This window comes from Oncorhynchus gorbuscha, linkage group LG04, assembly GCF_021184085.1.
Source record: "Oncorhynchus gorbuscha isolate QuinsamMale2020 ecotype Even-year linkage group LG04, OgorEven_v1.0, whole genome shotgun sequence".
Taxonomy (NCBI): domain Eukaryota; kingdom Metazoa; phylum Chordata; class Actinopteri; order Salmoniformes; family Salmonidae; genus Oncorhynchus; species Oncorhynchus gorbuscha.
Genome location: NC_060176.1, coordinates 28,932,044 through 28,947,081, shown reverse-complemented (window position 1 = coordinate 28,947,081; position 15,038 = coordinate 28,932,044). Strand labels below are relative to the sequence as shown.

At 46.8% G+C, this 15,038-nt stretch overlaps 1 protein-coding gene across 6 annotated transcripts in view; it reads left to right on the top strand.

Annotated features, from left to right (window-relative positions):
* Positions 1 to 15,038, top strand: part of LOC124033944 (kinesin-like protein KIFC3) — a 67,166-nt gene that overhangs the window by 50,206 nt on the left and 1,922 nt on the right. For 4 of the 6 annotated variants that reach the window (XM_046346468.1, XM_046346463.1, XM_046346465.1 and 1 more), the window contains 17 exons: positions 1,692 to 1,848; positions 2,183 to 2,352; positions 2,905 to 3,048; positions 3,228 to 3,509; positions 3,803 to 3,976; positions 4,299 to 4,385; positions 4,986 to 5,133; positions 5,368 to 5,610; positions 8,292 to 8,467; positions 8,738 to 8,842; positions 8,974 to 9,104; positions 9,877 to 10,000; positions 10,520 to 10,649; positions 10,739 to 10,968; positions 11,110 to 11,256; positions 12,630 to 12,756; positions 14,720 to 14,766. In XM_046346468.1, coding sequence (XP_046202424.1) covers positions 1,692 to 1,848; positions 2,183 to 2,352; positions 2,905 to 3,048; positions 3,228 to 3,509; positions 3,803 to 3,976; positions 4,299 to 4,385; positions 4,986 to 5,133; positions 5,368 to 5,610; positions 8,292 to 8,467; positions 8,738 to 8,842; positions 8,974 to 9,104; positions 9,877 to 10,000; positions 10,520 to 10,649; positions 10,739 to 10,968; positions 11,110 to 11,256; positions 12,630 to 12,756; positions 14,720 to 14,766 — 2,622 coding nt within the window. The remainder of the gene's footprint in view (positions 1 to 1,691; positions 1,849 to 2,182; positions 2,353 to 2,904; positions 3,049 to 3,227; positions 3,510 to 3,802; positions 3,977 to 4,298; positions 4,386 to 4,985; positions 5,134 to 5,367; positions 5,611 to 8,291; positions 8,468 to 8,737; positions 8,843 to 8,973; positions 9,105 to 9,876; positions 10,001 to 10,519; positions 10,650 to 10,738; positions 10,969 to 11,109; positions 11,257 to 12,629; positions 12,757 to 14,719; positions 14,767 to 15,038) is intronic. The other 2 variants (XM_046346466.1, XM_046346464.1) reach the window with 2 other exon arrangements.

Sequence of the window (15,038 nt, the reverse complement as noted above, 5' to 3'; positions counted from 1 at the left end):
ATCTCATCCCAAAGATACTATATTGGGTTTGGTCAGCAACAATGTTCAAATTGTGGCGTTCAATTGTTGCACAATTGGTATCAAGGGACCTAACGTGTGCCAGGAAGACATTCACCACACCACTGCCACCAGGCAGGATGGGTCCATGGACTCGTGCTGCCTACGCCAAATCTTGAATCTGCCATCAGCATGACACAACAGGAACTGGGATTCGTTGGACCAGGCGCTGTTTTTTCGCTACTCAATTGTCCAGTGTTGGTGATCACATGCCCACTGGAGCTGGTTCTTGTTTTTAGTGGATAGTCGTGGAACCCGGTGTGGTCGTCTGCTGCAATAGCCCATCCGTGACAAGGATTGATGAGTTGTGTGTTCCCGAGATGCCGTTCTGCACACCACAGTTGTACTGCACAGTTATTTGTCTGTCTGTGGGCCCGTCTGTTAGCTTGCACGATTCTTGCCATTGTCCTCCGACTTCTCTCATCAACGAGCTGTTTTCGCCCACATGACTGTCGCTGACTGGATGTTTTTCGACGGCCGTTTTTTCTGAGATACTGGATCCGGCGAGCCTGGGACCGATAATCATACCACACTCCAAGTCGCTTAGGTCACTCGTTTTTCTCATTCTAAGGTTCAATCGAGCAGTAACTGGTAGCCGGTCTTGCTGATTTATATAAAGTCATATAGCAAGTCACAGCCACGTGATTCACTGTCTGTGGGAGCGATCCGTTTTCGTAAACTGGGTGGTGTACTTAATAAACTGGCAGGTGAGTGCAGTTCAGGGCTATATAAAAAAAAAGTGAAATATCTTGGGGTCCCAGAGGAGATGTTTGAACCACTGGTGTAGGGGTATATACATTTGAATTCAATCACTTTTTGACAGCACCCCTTTTGATTTGAATGATATCTACTGTTGTAGAAGTGCTCAGAAAGTGACTTTTTGGACCTGAACGCCAAAACATTCAAGAGATAAAGGTGCTCATAGTTGACCTATTTTGCATACCCCACCATACCATGAGACTTCCATGTCTTCATCACTGGAAAATAAGATAACCGGTTGAGATTGATATAATTTATAAGCTTGCAAACAGGGTTGTCAAACTTAACATTTCTGGGGGGAAAAAAATGTTTTTTTGTTTTTGATACAAATTGTAATTTCTTTACTTTTTCAAGTCAATGATCTAAAAATGCAAAAACTTTTTTTTGAAAAAGGTTTAAAATATAAAATGTTTTAAATGTATATATTTTCAAGAAATAATAGTTTGACACCACTGTTAATAAGCTTTTAAATGATTTAAAACTCATCACTTTTCCAGTGATGAAGACATGGATGTCTCATGGTGGGGTATGCAAAATTGGTCAACATAGAGCACCTTTATCTTCTGAATGTTTTGGCATTCAGGTCCAGAAAGTCCCTTTTTGACCGCTTCTTCCACGGGCAAACATGTATAATAAATGTTGCTTAAATCAAAAAGGATGCAGTCAAAAAGTGATTGAATTCAAATTTATTTTACATATACATATAGACTGACTGGATGGCTCAGTTTTGATCAGACCTGTGAACGTGGATGTAGTTATAAACTGACCAATCCTCCTTGACACATCCTTGTTCCCTTGGAAATGTGAAGCCATTAACGACCTGTCTAGCTTCTAACCTGTGACCTTTGCCGTGTGCATGTGTCTCGACACTGCAGGAGAAAGTGTGCGAGTTCCAGGCGCGTCTGCGACGCGAGGAAGCTTCCCGGTGTCTGCAGCTGCAGAGACTGCAGCAGAGTCACGAACAGAGTCCGCAGGAGAAGACTAACGTCATACACACTCGACAAGAGGAGCTGCACACAGCCCTGCCAAACGGTGAGAGAGGAACGGGGAGATGGATGGAGGGAGAACCGTAATAGAGTATTTAGGAGAACTGCAGATGTAAAAACAGGACTGTGAGTCGTGACTGATACGGCAGTAATTACTGTGAAGTGAATGACTCCGAATGGGTTGTGTCTTGTCAGGACGGTGTTCACAATGCTGACACAAACCAGCCTGTCAACAAGAAGAGAGCTGTGTGTCACGGCTGTGACCGACTGTCAACACGCATTATCCAACACTGTGGGGCTTGGATGGAGTGTGTGTCTGTTTTTAAATTCTGTGGGTGCGTGTATATAATGTGTTATCACTGTCTGTGTGTGTGTTGCAGGTGTTCGGGCAGTGCAGAGGCTGGGTGAGCCACAGGAGCATCAGCAGCACAGCATCCGTCTCATTCAGGAAGGAGAGCAGCTCATCGCAGCGCTGCGCACACAGGTGGGGGAGCTGGAGGAGAAGCTACTAGACCAGAACCAGGAGGTGGAGAGACTGCGCTCGGAGCTGGTGAGTAGAATAGAGAGAGAGGGAAATGGGAGGAGAAAGACTGGTGAGGAGGAAACTAAAGGGAGAATGAGGGCAGATCCCAGCTGGCCTACATTCTTGGGAAGCTTGGGAAAGACAAGCTCACGATAACTGGCACCTATACTTTCAGGTGTAAGATTGCACCGTGACACACTTCTGCTTCACAGGCATTCTAAGGTGTTGCATGTGAGTGAGTGTGTGTAAGAGGGGGAGGTGAGGGAGAGGGGGCAATTGCAATGTTATGTACGTGAATGTGTTGTTTTGTTTCACTGTCTCCTGATGTTTGTGTCCGGGGGGCAGATAATGAACAATAGTCAGAGGGAAAAGTGTGTGTGTGTGTGTGTGTGTGTGTGTGTGTGTGTGTGTGTGTGTGTGTGTGTGTGTGTGTGTGTGTGTGTGTGTGTGTGTGTGTGTGTGTGTGTGTGTGTGTGTGTGTGTGTGTGTGTGTTAATTCCTTCCTGTGTATATTGATATCCCTCTGTGGTGCCTTTGTGAGTGTGATACTGACATGTGCCTGTTTCTTCTGTCCTGTAGGGGGCGACCGACCTGGAGAAGCACCTGGAGCTGCTGGTGGTCGAGAACGAGCGGCTGAAGCAGGAGCTGAAGGCATGCAAGACCTCACTGCTCCAGGAGCCTCCTCCACCGGCCTGTACAACCACTGACTGCCCCCACAGCCAGGTATGGGTGTGGCATGGGCAAATCAAGTGAGGGTAGAGGCTGTAAAAAACATGTTTTTTATGTGTCTATTATAGCTCTGTGTGTGTAGGATACAGAAGCCCTGTTTGGAAAGGTATCTCGTTAGAAGAGCGAAAAGAGGCTGTGTTATAAGCATGTGTGGTGGATTATGTGTTATATAGGATGCGGAGGCCCTGCGTGAAGCGGTGTCTCGCTGGGAGAACCAGGCCAGACCGAGGCAGAAGAGGCTGGCTGAATTGGAGCAGCAGGTCCTGGAGAAGGCCAGCAGGGTGGAGACGCTCAGCCGACAGCTGGAGGAGTCCAAGCGCCACACGGGGGAGATGCAGAGGCAACTGGAGGAGTCTAAGTGTCAGCAGGGGGAGGTGGAGCAGCAGCTGAGTGTGCGGCTCAGAGATTGTGAGGAGGAGCTGGTCAAACAGGCCACCCGGCCCCATCAGGTCAAGGTGAGGAATCTGAAAAACTGTCCCATTTCAAAAACAACCCCTTGCTAGCTCCTATGTTACTTAATGGTCCCTCGTAGATCTGTAATGATAGGATGGGTACGTTGTATGTTGGTAGCTTACCACCTATCCAATGTTTTTGAGTTCTGTGAATGACTGGGATGTTACAAGAGCATTTGCTGCTGAATTGTGTTCCCTGATAATCTTACGATATCAATCTCGCTCTCCTGCTCCCCACCTTTCTCTCTCTTATCCTACCCTATCTATCTCGCTCTCTCTATTCTCTCTCCGTCCAGTATGTGACTGAGATAGTGGAGGTGGAGTCGTCAGACTCTCAGCAGGCCGTAGCCGAGGCCCAGGCCAAGGGTGTCGCCCTGCAGGAGCAGCTATCACTGCAGAGACAGCTGCTCCGAGAGCTGGAGACACAGTTGCACGATTCCCAGAGGACCAGCTCCCAGCTCCGAGCTCAGGTACACACATAAGGAGATGCACATGTACACAGGCGCGCACACACACAACCATCTAACAACACACACATACTACTGTCACACACACGCATAACCAGTTTGTCTTTGTTATTTCTGAAGTTTTCCTCGTTCCTCCCCCTGGTACCAGCATTGGTACAATCCAACTCACCCCCCTTGTAGTAGATTGTGGCGGTACGGTCCTTCACAAAAACACCCTTCCCTCCCAGTAGAGGTGAATGGTTCAACCCTCGTCCAATCCCCTCCCCTCCCCTGTAGTGGCATGGGCCGTGTTAACCCCTCTCTCTTCGCTTACGTTTGGTTCCAGCTGCGTGCGGACCGTGGCCGTATCTGCGGCCTGCTCTCCAAGGCCGTCGGAAGGGGCAATGGCGCGGTCATTTGCAGGTTGTCTAAGGTTGGCCCCCTTTGATAGGCACATTAGGCCCCTCATAGTGCTTCCTGTTTTCTCACTACATCACTTCCTGTGTCTCAGGTACCCTGCTCCCCAAACTCTGCCCATCTGTGTGGTTTCAACCCCTACCAAAAACCTGTGTACTGTAGTGACATGCATAAACTGTACCCTAAATCTCTGAGGGTCCTCCAGTCTTGTATTGGGGGTGCAGTGTGTGGTTTTGGATTAGCTTTTAGCTGTAATGATGGTTCACAACCCATTGTGAACCCATTAATATATCCTGTAGCTGAGAAGAAGCAAACCCGATAGTTTTGCTGGGAGCTAACTTTTAATTACCTCCATGGGTTAGTTATAGGCTTCAGATCTTAACAAAGATGTTAAGGGGCATTTGAAGCCTTTAGTTCAAATGCCCTGGTAGCTATTAGATCTGAGTTCCAGTGCTGTGTTAGCTTTTATGCTAGATTTTTAGCTCTTAACTCCAGGTAGACCACCAAACACGCTCCAGTCCCCCGCCTAGACCAGTATGGTGTGCTGGTACTGTCCCAAGACCTACTCCAATCCCCATGTCCAACCCTCTAACCTCTCTCTCTTTGTCCCTTGTAGATCCTGGTGTACGAGGGGGAGATGGAGCGGGCCCAGGGCCAGTTAGAGGCTGAAATGCAGAACCTGGAGGAGGAGAAGAACAGGGTGATAGAGGAGGCCTTCATCAGGGCCGAAAGTGAGATGAAGGCCGTGCATGAGAACCTGGCAGGTAAGACGAAAGTTTAGGACTTTTATGTTTATGTACTTTTTGCATTTGCGCGTATGCACATTGTAGTCTCGGCAGTATTCATTAGGGCACACTGCGAAACATTTTTCACTTCAGGTTTTATTCAATTTTGCTGTCCTTCCTAATGAATATTACCCAGGAATGTTTGTGTGCTCTGTTTTTTGTCGTTGTTCACTGATGTAACAAAAATGCGTGCGTGTCCCTCCCTGTCCCCAGGGGTGCGTATGAACCTGTTGACCCTGCAGCCAGCCCTGCGTACTCTCACCTGTGACTACAACTGTCTGAAGAGACAGGTTCAGGACTTCCCCTTCATGCTGGAGAAGGCCATCACCGAGGCCAAGCAGGAGATCTGCCAGGTGATAGGCGAGGTGAGCAGTGCCAACCAAGAGCTGCTGAGGAAGTACAAGAGAGAGATGAACCTGAGGAAGAAGTGTCACAACGAGTTGGTGCGCATCAAAGGTACGAGCCCTTGACCGTGCATTCTGAGAGGTGTGTGTGTGTGTGTGTGTGTGGATAGGATAAGTAATCCCTCTCACCCCCCCTTAAGATTTAGATGCACTATTGTAAAGTGACTGTTCCACTGGATGTCATAAGGTGAATTCACCAATTTGTAAGTCGCTCTGGATAAGAGCGTCTGCTAAATGACTTAAGTGTGTGTGTGTGTGTGTGTGTGTGTGTGTGTGTGTGTGTGTGTGTGTGTGTGTGTGTGTGTGTGTGTGTGTGTGTGTGTGTGTGTGTGTGTGTGTGTGTGTGTGTGTGTGTGTGTGTGTGTGTGTGTGTGTGTGATATCAGCCGTTCATACTAGCTAGTGTATAGTGTGTACATCCAGTTGATTCGCTAGTTTTGCTAGCACAGACTGGAATGTGTTCCGAGATTCATCCAATGGCTTTGAGGTGTATACCATCTCAGTCATCGGCTTTATCAGTAAGTGCATTGACGCTCCCCACAGTGACCGTACGTACATATCCCAACCAGAAGCCATGGATTACAGGCAACATCCACATCGAGCTAAAGGCTAGAGCTGCCGCTTTCAATTAGCGGGACACCAATCCGGACACTTATTAGAAATCCCGCTACGCCCTCAGACGAACCATCAAATAGGCAAAGCGTCAATACAGGATGAAGATTGAATCCTACTACATCGGTTGTGAGGCTCCTCGGATATGGCAAGGCTTGAAGACTGCGGACTACAAAGGGAAACCCAGCCACGAGCTGCCCAGTGACGCGAGTCTACCAGACGAGCTAAATGCCTTTTTATGCTCGCTTCAAGGAAAGCAACACTGAAGCATACATGAGAGCACCAGCTGTTATGGACGACTGTGATCACGCTCTCCGTAGCCGATGTGAGCAAGACCTTGAAACAGGTCAACATTCACAAAGCTGCTGGGCCAGATGGATTACCATGACAGGTACTCCGAGCATGCGCTGACCAACTGGCAAGTGTGTTCACTGAAATTTTCAACCTCTTCTTGACTGAGTCTGTAATACCTACATGTTTCAGGCAAACCACCATAGTCCCTGTGCCCAAGAACACTAAGGTAACCTGCCTAAATGGCTACTGACCCGTAGCACTCACATATGTAGCAATGAAGTGCTTTGAAAGGCTGGTCATGGCTCACATCAACACCATTATCCCAGAAACCCTAGACCCACACCAATTTGCGCATACCGCCCCAACAGATCCACAGATGATGCAATCTCTATTGCACTCCACATGGCACTTTCACACCTGGACAAAAGATACACCTATGTGAGAATGCTATTCATTGACTACAGTTCAGCGTTCATCAACATAGTGCCCTCAAAGCTCATCACTGTGCTAAGGACCCTGGGACTAAACGCCTCCCTCTGCAACTGGATCCTGGAGTTCCTGACGGGCCTCCCCCAGGTGGTAAAGGTAGGTAACAACACATCCGCCACGCTGATCCTCAACACGGGGGTCACTCGGGTGCATGCTCAGTCCCCTCCTGTACTCCCTGTTCGCTCATGACTGCGCGGCCAGGCATGACTCCAACACCATCATTAAGTTTGCCGATGACACAACAGTGGTAGGCCTGATCACTGACAACGACGATACAGCCTATAGGGAGGAGGTCAGAGACCTGGCCATGTAGTGCAAGGACAACAACCTCTCCCTCCACGTGATCAAGACAATTGTGGACTACAGGAAAAGGCGCACCGAGCACTCCCCCATTCTCATCGACAGGGCTGTAGTGGAGCGGTCGAGAGCTTCAAGTTCCTTGGCATCCACATCACCAACAAACTAACATGGTCCAAGCACACTGAGACAGTCGTGAAGAGAACACGACAAAACCTATTCCCCCTCAGGAGACTGAAAAGATGTGACATGGGTACTCAGATCCTCAAAAGGTTCTACAGCTGCACCATCGAGAGCATCCTGACCGGTTGCATCACTGCCTGGCATGGCAACTGCTCGGCATCTGACCGTAAGGCTCTACAGAAGGTAGTGGGTAGGCCCAGTACATCACTGGGGCCAAGCTTCCTGCCAACCAGGACATATATACTAGGCAGTGTCAGAGGAAAGACAAAAAAATTGTTAGACTCCCATCACCCAAGTCATAGACTGTTCTCTCTCCCGCACGGCAAGCGGTACTGGAGCACCAAGTCTCGGACCAAAAGGCTTAACAGCTTCTACCCCCAAGCCATAAGACTGCTGAACAATTAATCAAATGGCCACCCGGACTATTTACATTGACACCCCCACCCATTTGATTTTACACTGGTGCTACTCACTGTTTATTATCTATGCATAGGCAGTTTACCCCTACCTACATGTACAAATTACCTCGACTGTACCCCAGCACATTGACTCGGTACCGGTACCCCCTGTATATAGTCTCGTTATTGTTCTTTTAGTATTTACTTTTTATTTAATTTTTTACTTTAGTTTATTTGGTAAAAAATTTCTTAACTCTTCTTGATCTGCACTGTTGGTTAAGGGCTTGTAAGTAAGCATTTCACAGTAAGGTTGTATTCGGTGCATGTGACAAAGCTTGATTTGATTCCACAGGTGCATCTGAGTATGTAACAGATCAATTCTGTTCAAAAGCAGTGGATCTTTTAATGTGTTGTCCCTAAACAGTATTGTAATGCCTCTCTCCTCTGCCTTCACTTCCCAGGTAACATCAGGGTGTTCTGTCGGGTGCGGCCGGTGTGCCAGGGGGAGCATGATTCTGCCGAAAACATGGTCAGCTTTGACCCAGACGACGATGCCCTTCTCTATCTTTCCAACAAGGTCAAACTGATGACCTTTGAACTGGACAAGGTGTTCCACCCTCAGGCCACACAGGAAGAGGTCAGTAAAAGATCATGACTTGGAGTACATCTCAATAGTCTGAAGTGGCTTCCTTGCCTTCGTCTTTACTCATCTGAAAACGTAACCACAGGTAAAAGCAACATAAGACGTTTCTCATCAGCACAGATGAAGGAAATGACATGAGGAAGCCCCTTTTTTTAAGTTGAGATATACCAAAAGGATGTTGCTGTCTCTATATATTCTAATGGTTTACTGTCACCAATCACAATGCCTGTCATCCTAACGGTCCCTCTCTGATTGGCTAACCAGGTGTTCCAGGAGGTCCAGTCCCTGGTGACGTCCTGTATTGATGGCTTTAACGTGTGCATCTTCGCCTACGGACAGACGGGCTCAGGAAAGACCTACACCATGGAGGTATTCGCTGCTAATACACACACACTTACTTTCACTCTCTCTCCTTCTCTCTCATACCACAGGAGATAAATGAAGAGATGTGTTGTAGTGGTTGTTAATAGCAAATGTCTTGTCTGTCCTTTTTTCTTTAGGGTGTGGCCAAGGACCCGGGCATTAACCAAAGGGCTCTCAGACTGCTGTTCTCTGAGGTGACTGAGAAAGCGCCCGACTGGGACTTCAAGATCACTGTTAGCATGGTGGAGATCTACAACGAGACCCTACGGTGAGAGGACACACACACGCACACACACGCATCAGTATAAGGTCAGACAGGGTGAGTAGGTTTGGATTTGAGTGCAGGGGTGGCCTTGCCTCAGGGGTTACACAATGACAGAGGGGAAGCAAAGGGGTCACGTAGTTACAATACGTACCTTTATGAGAAGGCTTCTTTTTTTTTTTTTTTTGATCAAGGCTGAAGCGTTATTTCATTGTGATTTAGACCTAAGCTGTCTTTGACACAGTTGCTGTGTGCATCTGTGTAAGCAATTTGAGTGCATGGGGCCAGCAGTTATATAAGAGTGGATTATATTTAACGTCCTTGGTTCATCTGTTGAACACGAGCTCCTCTCCACCCTCCCTCTATTCCCTTCCTCCCTCTTTTTCTCCCTCTATCTCCTTCCTCCGTCTATCTCACCGTCTCTCTATTTTGTCATCTCTGAACATCTGTGTGTCCTTTCTGCCAAAGCGTGACAGCAGAACTCGCCACGAGAAGAGAATTGGAGGGGTGGAATGTCACAACACATGAGAGAAGCCGTTTTGGCCCCACTTAGTTGGAGAGTTGGCTACAGATTATCTTGATAGATACATAGATCGCTTTTGTTAATTTGAGCTATCCAGTTATCCATCTATCTCTCTGTCTGCCGAATGTTGTTGGGGGATATCATAGGAAATGACACCATACACCTGAAGTAGTGCCGTATGGGTATCATTTTAAGACCGTTTTTTTTATTTGAGTGGGAACCATCTTTGTGACCGTGTGTTACTGTTTCCTGTAGGAACCTTTTGGGGGACATCCAGGGTGAGAAGCTGGACATCAAGATGAACCCGGACGGTAGCGGTCAGCTCTATGTGCCAGGCCTCACGGAGTTCACTGTCCAGAGCCCTGAGGACATCAACAGGGTGAGGCCACCATTCTACTACTGCCACTTGTACTATGCCTGCCACAGGACGTTGGGCTAGTGAGGTAGCTTTGTGCTCTGATCTGCAATCAATGAATCACATTTTGTTTATATGTTACTTACCAATCACAATGTGCCAAATGGTATTCCTTAACGAAACCCTAAAGCAATACATTTCCTTCAGTACTGTTTTCCAATTAAATAGAGGTTTGGAGTAAGATGAACTTGGGCGTTGTTTACAATCATGTGTCAGTTAATAAGACGGCTCCCACGGTTCTTCAGGCCTGAGACTGAGCTCTTGTTTTCTCATCCTGAAATGTCTGTCAGAGCTCTTGTGTTCCCTGAACAAGTGGAATGTGCCAAAGCCTGGATTTGTCTGTAGTCTACAGATTAGTTTGTGTGTTAATGATTTAAATCTTGTCCTGTGTGTGTTCTGCCATGTGCCTGTGCGGATGAAGGAGCAGTTATTCACTTCCAATGACCTTTGACCTCTAACCCCTGGCCTGTGCACTCTGTGTAGGTGTTTGAGCTGGGTCACATGAATAGGGCCACAGCCTGCACCAATCTGAACGAACACAGCTCCCGCTCTCACGCCCTCCTCATCATCACCGTAGCAGGCGTCAACATCTCCACCGGGCACCGCACGCAAGGTACACACACAATTCCTGTACCGGACAAGGTACACAGGCAGACAGACACACACTAATTCAGGATTTTATCTCTGTACACCCTCTACTAGGTAAGCTGAACCTGGTTGACCTGGCTGGCTCAGAGCGGATTGCTAAATCTGGGGCAGAGGGCAGCCGTCTGCGAGAGGCCCAGTGCATCAACAAGTCCCTGTCGGCCCTTGGTGATGTCATCAATGCGTTACGGAGCCGACACTCCCACGTGCCCTTTAGGAACTCCCGGCTCACCTACCTGCTGTCTGACTCACTGAGCGGGGACAGCAAGACCCTGATGATGGTGCAGGTGAGAGAGGGGTAGAGGAGTGAGAGGGGTGGGTGGTAAGGGGTTTCAAATTAAATTGGATATTAGCCTATGATAAAACGATCAATGCTTGAAGCTGTCAATGTTGGACTTCAGGCTAATATCAGAAGGTATTTTCTCTAGGTGTCTCCCCTGGTCAGTAACATGAGTGAGTCTGTGTGCTCTCTGAAGTTTGCCCAGCGGGTACGGACCATCGAGCTGGGCAATGCCACCAGGAGACAGTGGGAGAATTCCTCCACCTCCTCCTCGCCCACCCACGACAGTGTGGAGGTAACCTATGCACGCACGCAATCACCCTGGAGAGAGTGAGGGACGCACTCACACATGAAATCTCACACACGTGCTAGGTCAGCCCAGGCCTTACGTCAAACCTTCCCCAGATCACTGAGCCACATCTGGGGCATCAGGTTTCATTCTGTCCCTCTGCCCTTAATGATCCAGGTCAGGAAACCCACTGTCTTGCACAGAAGATCTAGTAGGCTCAGGATGTTTGAAAAGGTTATCTCCAAAAAGCCTCTGGGTAGTTTGATTTTATTTGATCAAGTCATGACACCCACCATCTGATTGTTCTGAAATTGTTTCTGTTAGAAACAGATAAGAGTAGCATTTCTGCAACATTATTTTGTTGAAATATCAATTGAAATCTGAAAAATCAAGGTCATTGATTGCACCCAAATTGGCTGTATACATTTTTAGGATTCTTATAATATTCAATAAATATAGTACCTAACATCCGATTTAGACCAAACTCTTTTTCTAACAATGAGTATGAGGAATCCAAAGAAATGGCCAAAAGCCATCCAACGCCCAATCCCAACCCAACAATGAGTATACAGTATCAAGTCTTTGTTTGACAAGTAGTATTGAGCTGTGGCTCGTATATTGTTTATTCATCCTATGTAATTTATTCTCAGTGAATTTGGTGATTTGGTGACACATTCAGGAAAGGTGACGAAAATGGTATCTAATAATGGACCATTCCTGATGACCACTTAGTTATGATTAGTTATGCACTTTGTTAATTTAGGAGACACTTTCAACAGATTACCATTCAAACACACTGCTTTCATCAGATGAAAACTCCCTGAGTTAATGCCAGACAGAGCCTGCACTCAAATGCATAATAGATGCATCCAGTCTGGGTTCCAGAAGTGTTTACACCTGAGTAGAAAGTGGAACTCGCAAGCTTGCAGCAGGGTCCTTTCATTTCAGCAAGCCATGACACCCACCATCTCAGATTGTTCTGACACCATCTAGTGGTGAAAACATGGTGATGTCAGGTGTCGGCATAATTTTATTTTCATTAAAATGTCACCAGAACTGAGCTTCAGTCCTACTACATACAAACTATCCCGGGGAGTACCCCGAACCCACTAACCAAGGGGACTGGAACTGGTCAAGCTCACATGTAAATGATCCTCTTTCCCTAAACGCATCATAGTCATGACTTTCTTACATGAAATGGGAGGTTAACTTGGCCCCAGACAATCAATCTAAGATCGTCTTAAGTTTCAGACTGATGAGAGCGAAACCGAAGCAGAGAAACAATCATAATCCAGTTAGACAGACAGGATCCTTAGCGGAATGGGGATCTTGAACTTTGGTATTGATATTTCTATAATTGAACTTTGACCTTTCTGCAGCTGGACTCTCCCCCGGTGACTCCCGTGCCCCTCCCCATCTCTCGGGCCAGCAGTGCCGGCTCCACCCTCTCTGCCTCCTCCAAAACCCCCACCACACGACGGAGGTCTCAGTCCCAGCTCTCTACAGGTAAATGTACACACACACCTATATATACACACATATATACAGTGCCTTGCGAAAGTATTCGGCCCCCTTGAACTTTGCGACCTTTTGCCACATTTCAGGCTTCAAACATAAAGATATAAAACTGTATTTTTTGTGAAGAAACAACAAGTGGGACACAATCATGAAGTGGAAAGACATTTATTGGATATTTCAAACTTTTTTAACAAATCAAAAACTGAAGAATTGGGCGTGCAAAATTATTCAGCCCCCTTAAGTTAATACTTTGTAGAGCCACCTTTTGCTGCGATTACAGCTGTAAGTCGCTTGGGGTCGCTTGGGGTATGTCTCTATCAGTTTTGCACATCAAGAGACTGAAATTTTTTCCCATTCCTCCTTGCAAAACAGCTCGAGCTCAGTGAGGTTGGATGGAGAGCATTTGTGAACAGCAGTTTTCAGTTCTTTCCACAGATTCTCGATTGGATTCAGGTCTGGACTTTGACTTGGCCATTCTAACACCTGGATACGTTTATTTTTGAACCATTCTATTGTAGATTTTGCTTTATGTTTTGGATCATTGTCTTGTTGGAAGACAAATCTCCGTCCCAGTCTCAGGTCTTTTGCAGACTCCATCAGGTTTTCTTCCAGAATGGTCCTGTATTTGGCTCCATCCATCTTCCCATCAATTTTAACCATCTTCCCTGTCCCTGCTGAAGAAAAGCAGGCGCAAATCATGATGCTGCCACCACCATGTTTGACAGTGGGGATGGTGTGTTCAGGGTGATGAGCTGTGTTGCTTTTACGCCAAACATAACGTTTTGCATTGTTGCCAAAAAATTCAATTTTGGATTCATCTGACCAGAGCACCTTCTTCCACATGTTTGGTGTGTCTCCCAGGTGGCTTGTGGCAAACTGTAAATGACACTTTTTATGGATATCTTTAAGAAATGGCTTTCCTCTTGCCACTCTTCCATAAAGGCCAGATTTGTGCAATATACGACTGATTGTAAGTCCTATGGACAGAGTCTCCCACTTCAGCTGTAGATCTCTGCAGTTCATCCAGCGTGATCATGGGCCTCTTGGCTGCATCTCTGATCAGTCTTCTCCTTGTATGAGCTGAAAGTTTAGAGGGACGGCCAGGTCTTGGTAGATTTGCAGTGGTCTGATACTCCTTCCATTTCAATATTATCGCTTGCACAGTGCTCCTTGGGATGTTTAAAGCTTGGGAAATCTTTTTGTATCCAAATCCAGCTTTAAACTTCTTCACAACAGTATCTCGGACCTGCCTGGTGTCTTCCTTGTTCTTCATGATGCTCTCTGCGCTTTTAACGGACCTCTGAGACTATCACAGTGCAGGTGCATTTATACGGAGACTTGATTACACACAGGTGGATTGTATTTATCATCATTAGTCATTTAGGTCAACATTGGATCATTCAGAGATCCTCACTGAACTTCTGGAGAGAGTTTGCTGCACTGAAAGTAAAAAGGGGCTGAATAATTTTGCACGCCCAATTTTTCAGTTTTTGATTTGTTAAAAAAGTTTGAAATATCCAATAAATGTCGTTCCACTTCATGATTGTGCCCCACTTGTTGTTGATTCTTCACAAAAAAATACAGTTTTATATCTTTATGTTTTGAAGCCTGAAATGTGGCAAAAGGTCGCAAAGTTCAAGGGGGCCGAATACTTTCGCAAGGCACTATATGTATGTATATATATATATATATATATATATATACATACGCACACGCACACACATCCCTCCCTCCCCTCCCTCCTTCCCTTAGTCCCAACAGGTACACATGCCTCTCTTGAAATGTCCTGTCACCAAGAACTCTGGGACCCATCAATATACAACACTAACATGTACACACACACACCACCTTATGCCACCATTATTGGGATGATACAAAATATACACAAAGTGAGGTGTGAATCCGTTCACTCCTGTGTCCTGATCCTCTGGTCTGATTGGTTGGTTTGCAGACAGGCTGTTAGGCAGAGCCATCCCATTGGTGGGGGACTGTGGGCAGGTAGGTGGGGTTTATGCTGATTGGTCGCTTGGCATGAAAAGTAAATGCTCAGCATGGCATGGTGCCAAGTGCCCACCCATGTCACCTGGTTAATGCCCACCTATCTAACACACCCCACCTCTAACCCCAGGAAACTGTTTGTGTGGATCTTGACTCTTGCCCCTCTGTCTATGTGAGAGACTGTAAGCTTTGTTTCTCTATCTGCAGATCCATGTGTGTGTGGGTGAATGTGTCCGTACACGTCTGTGACTCTGACTTCTGGCTGTCTGTGA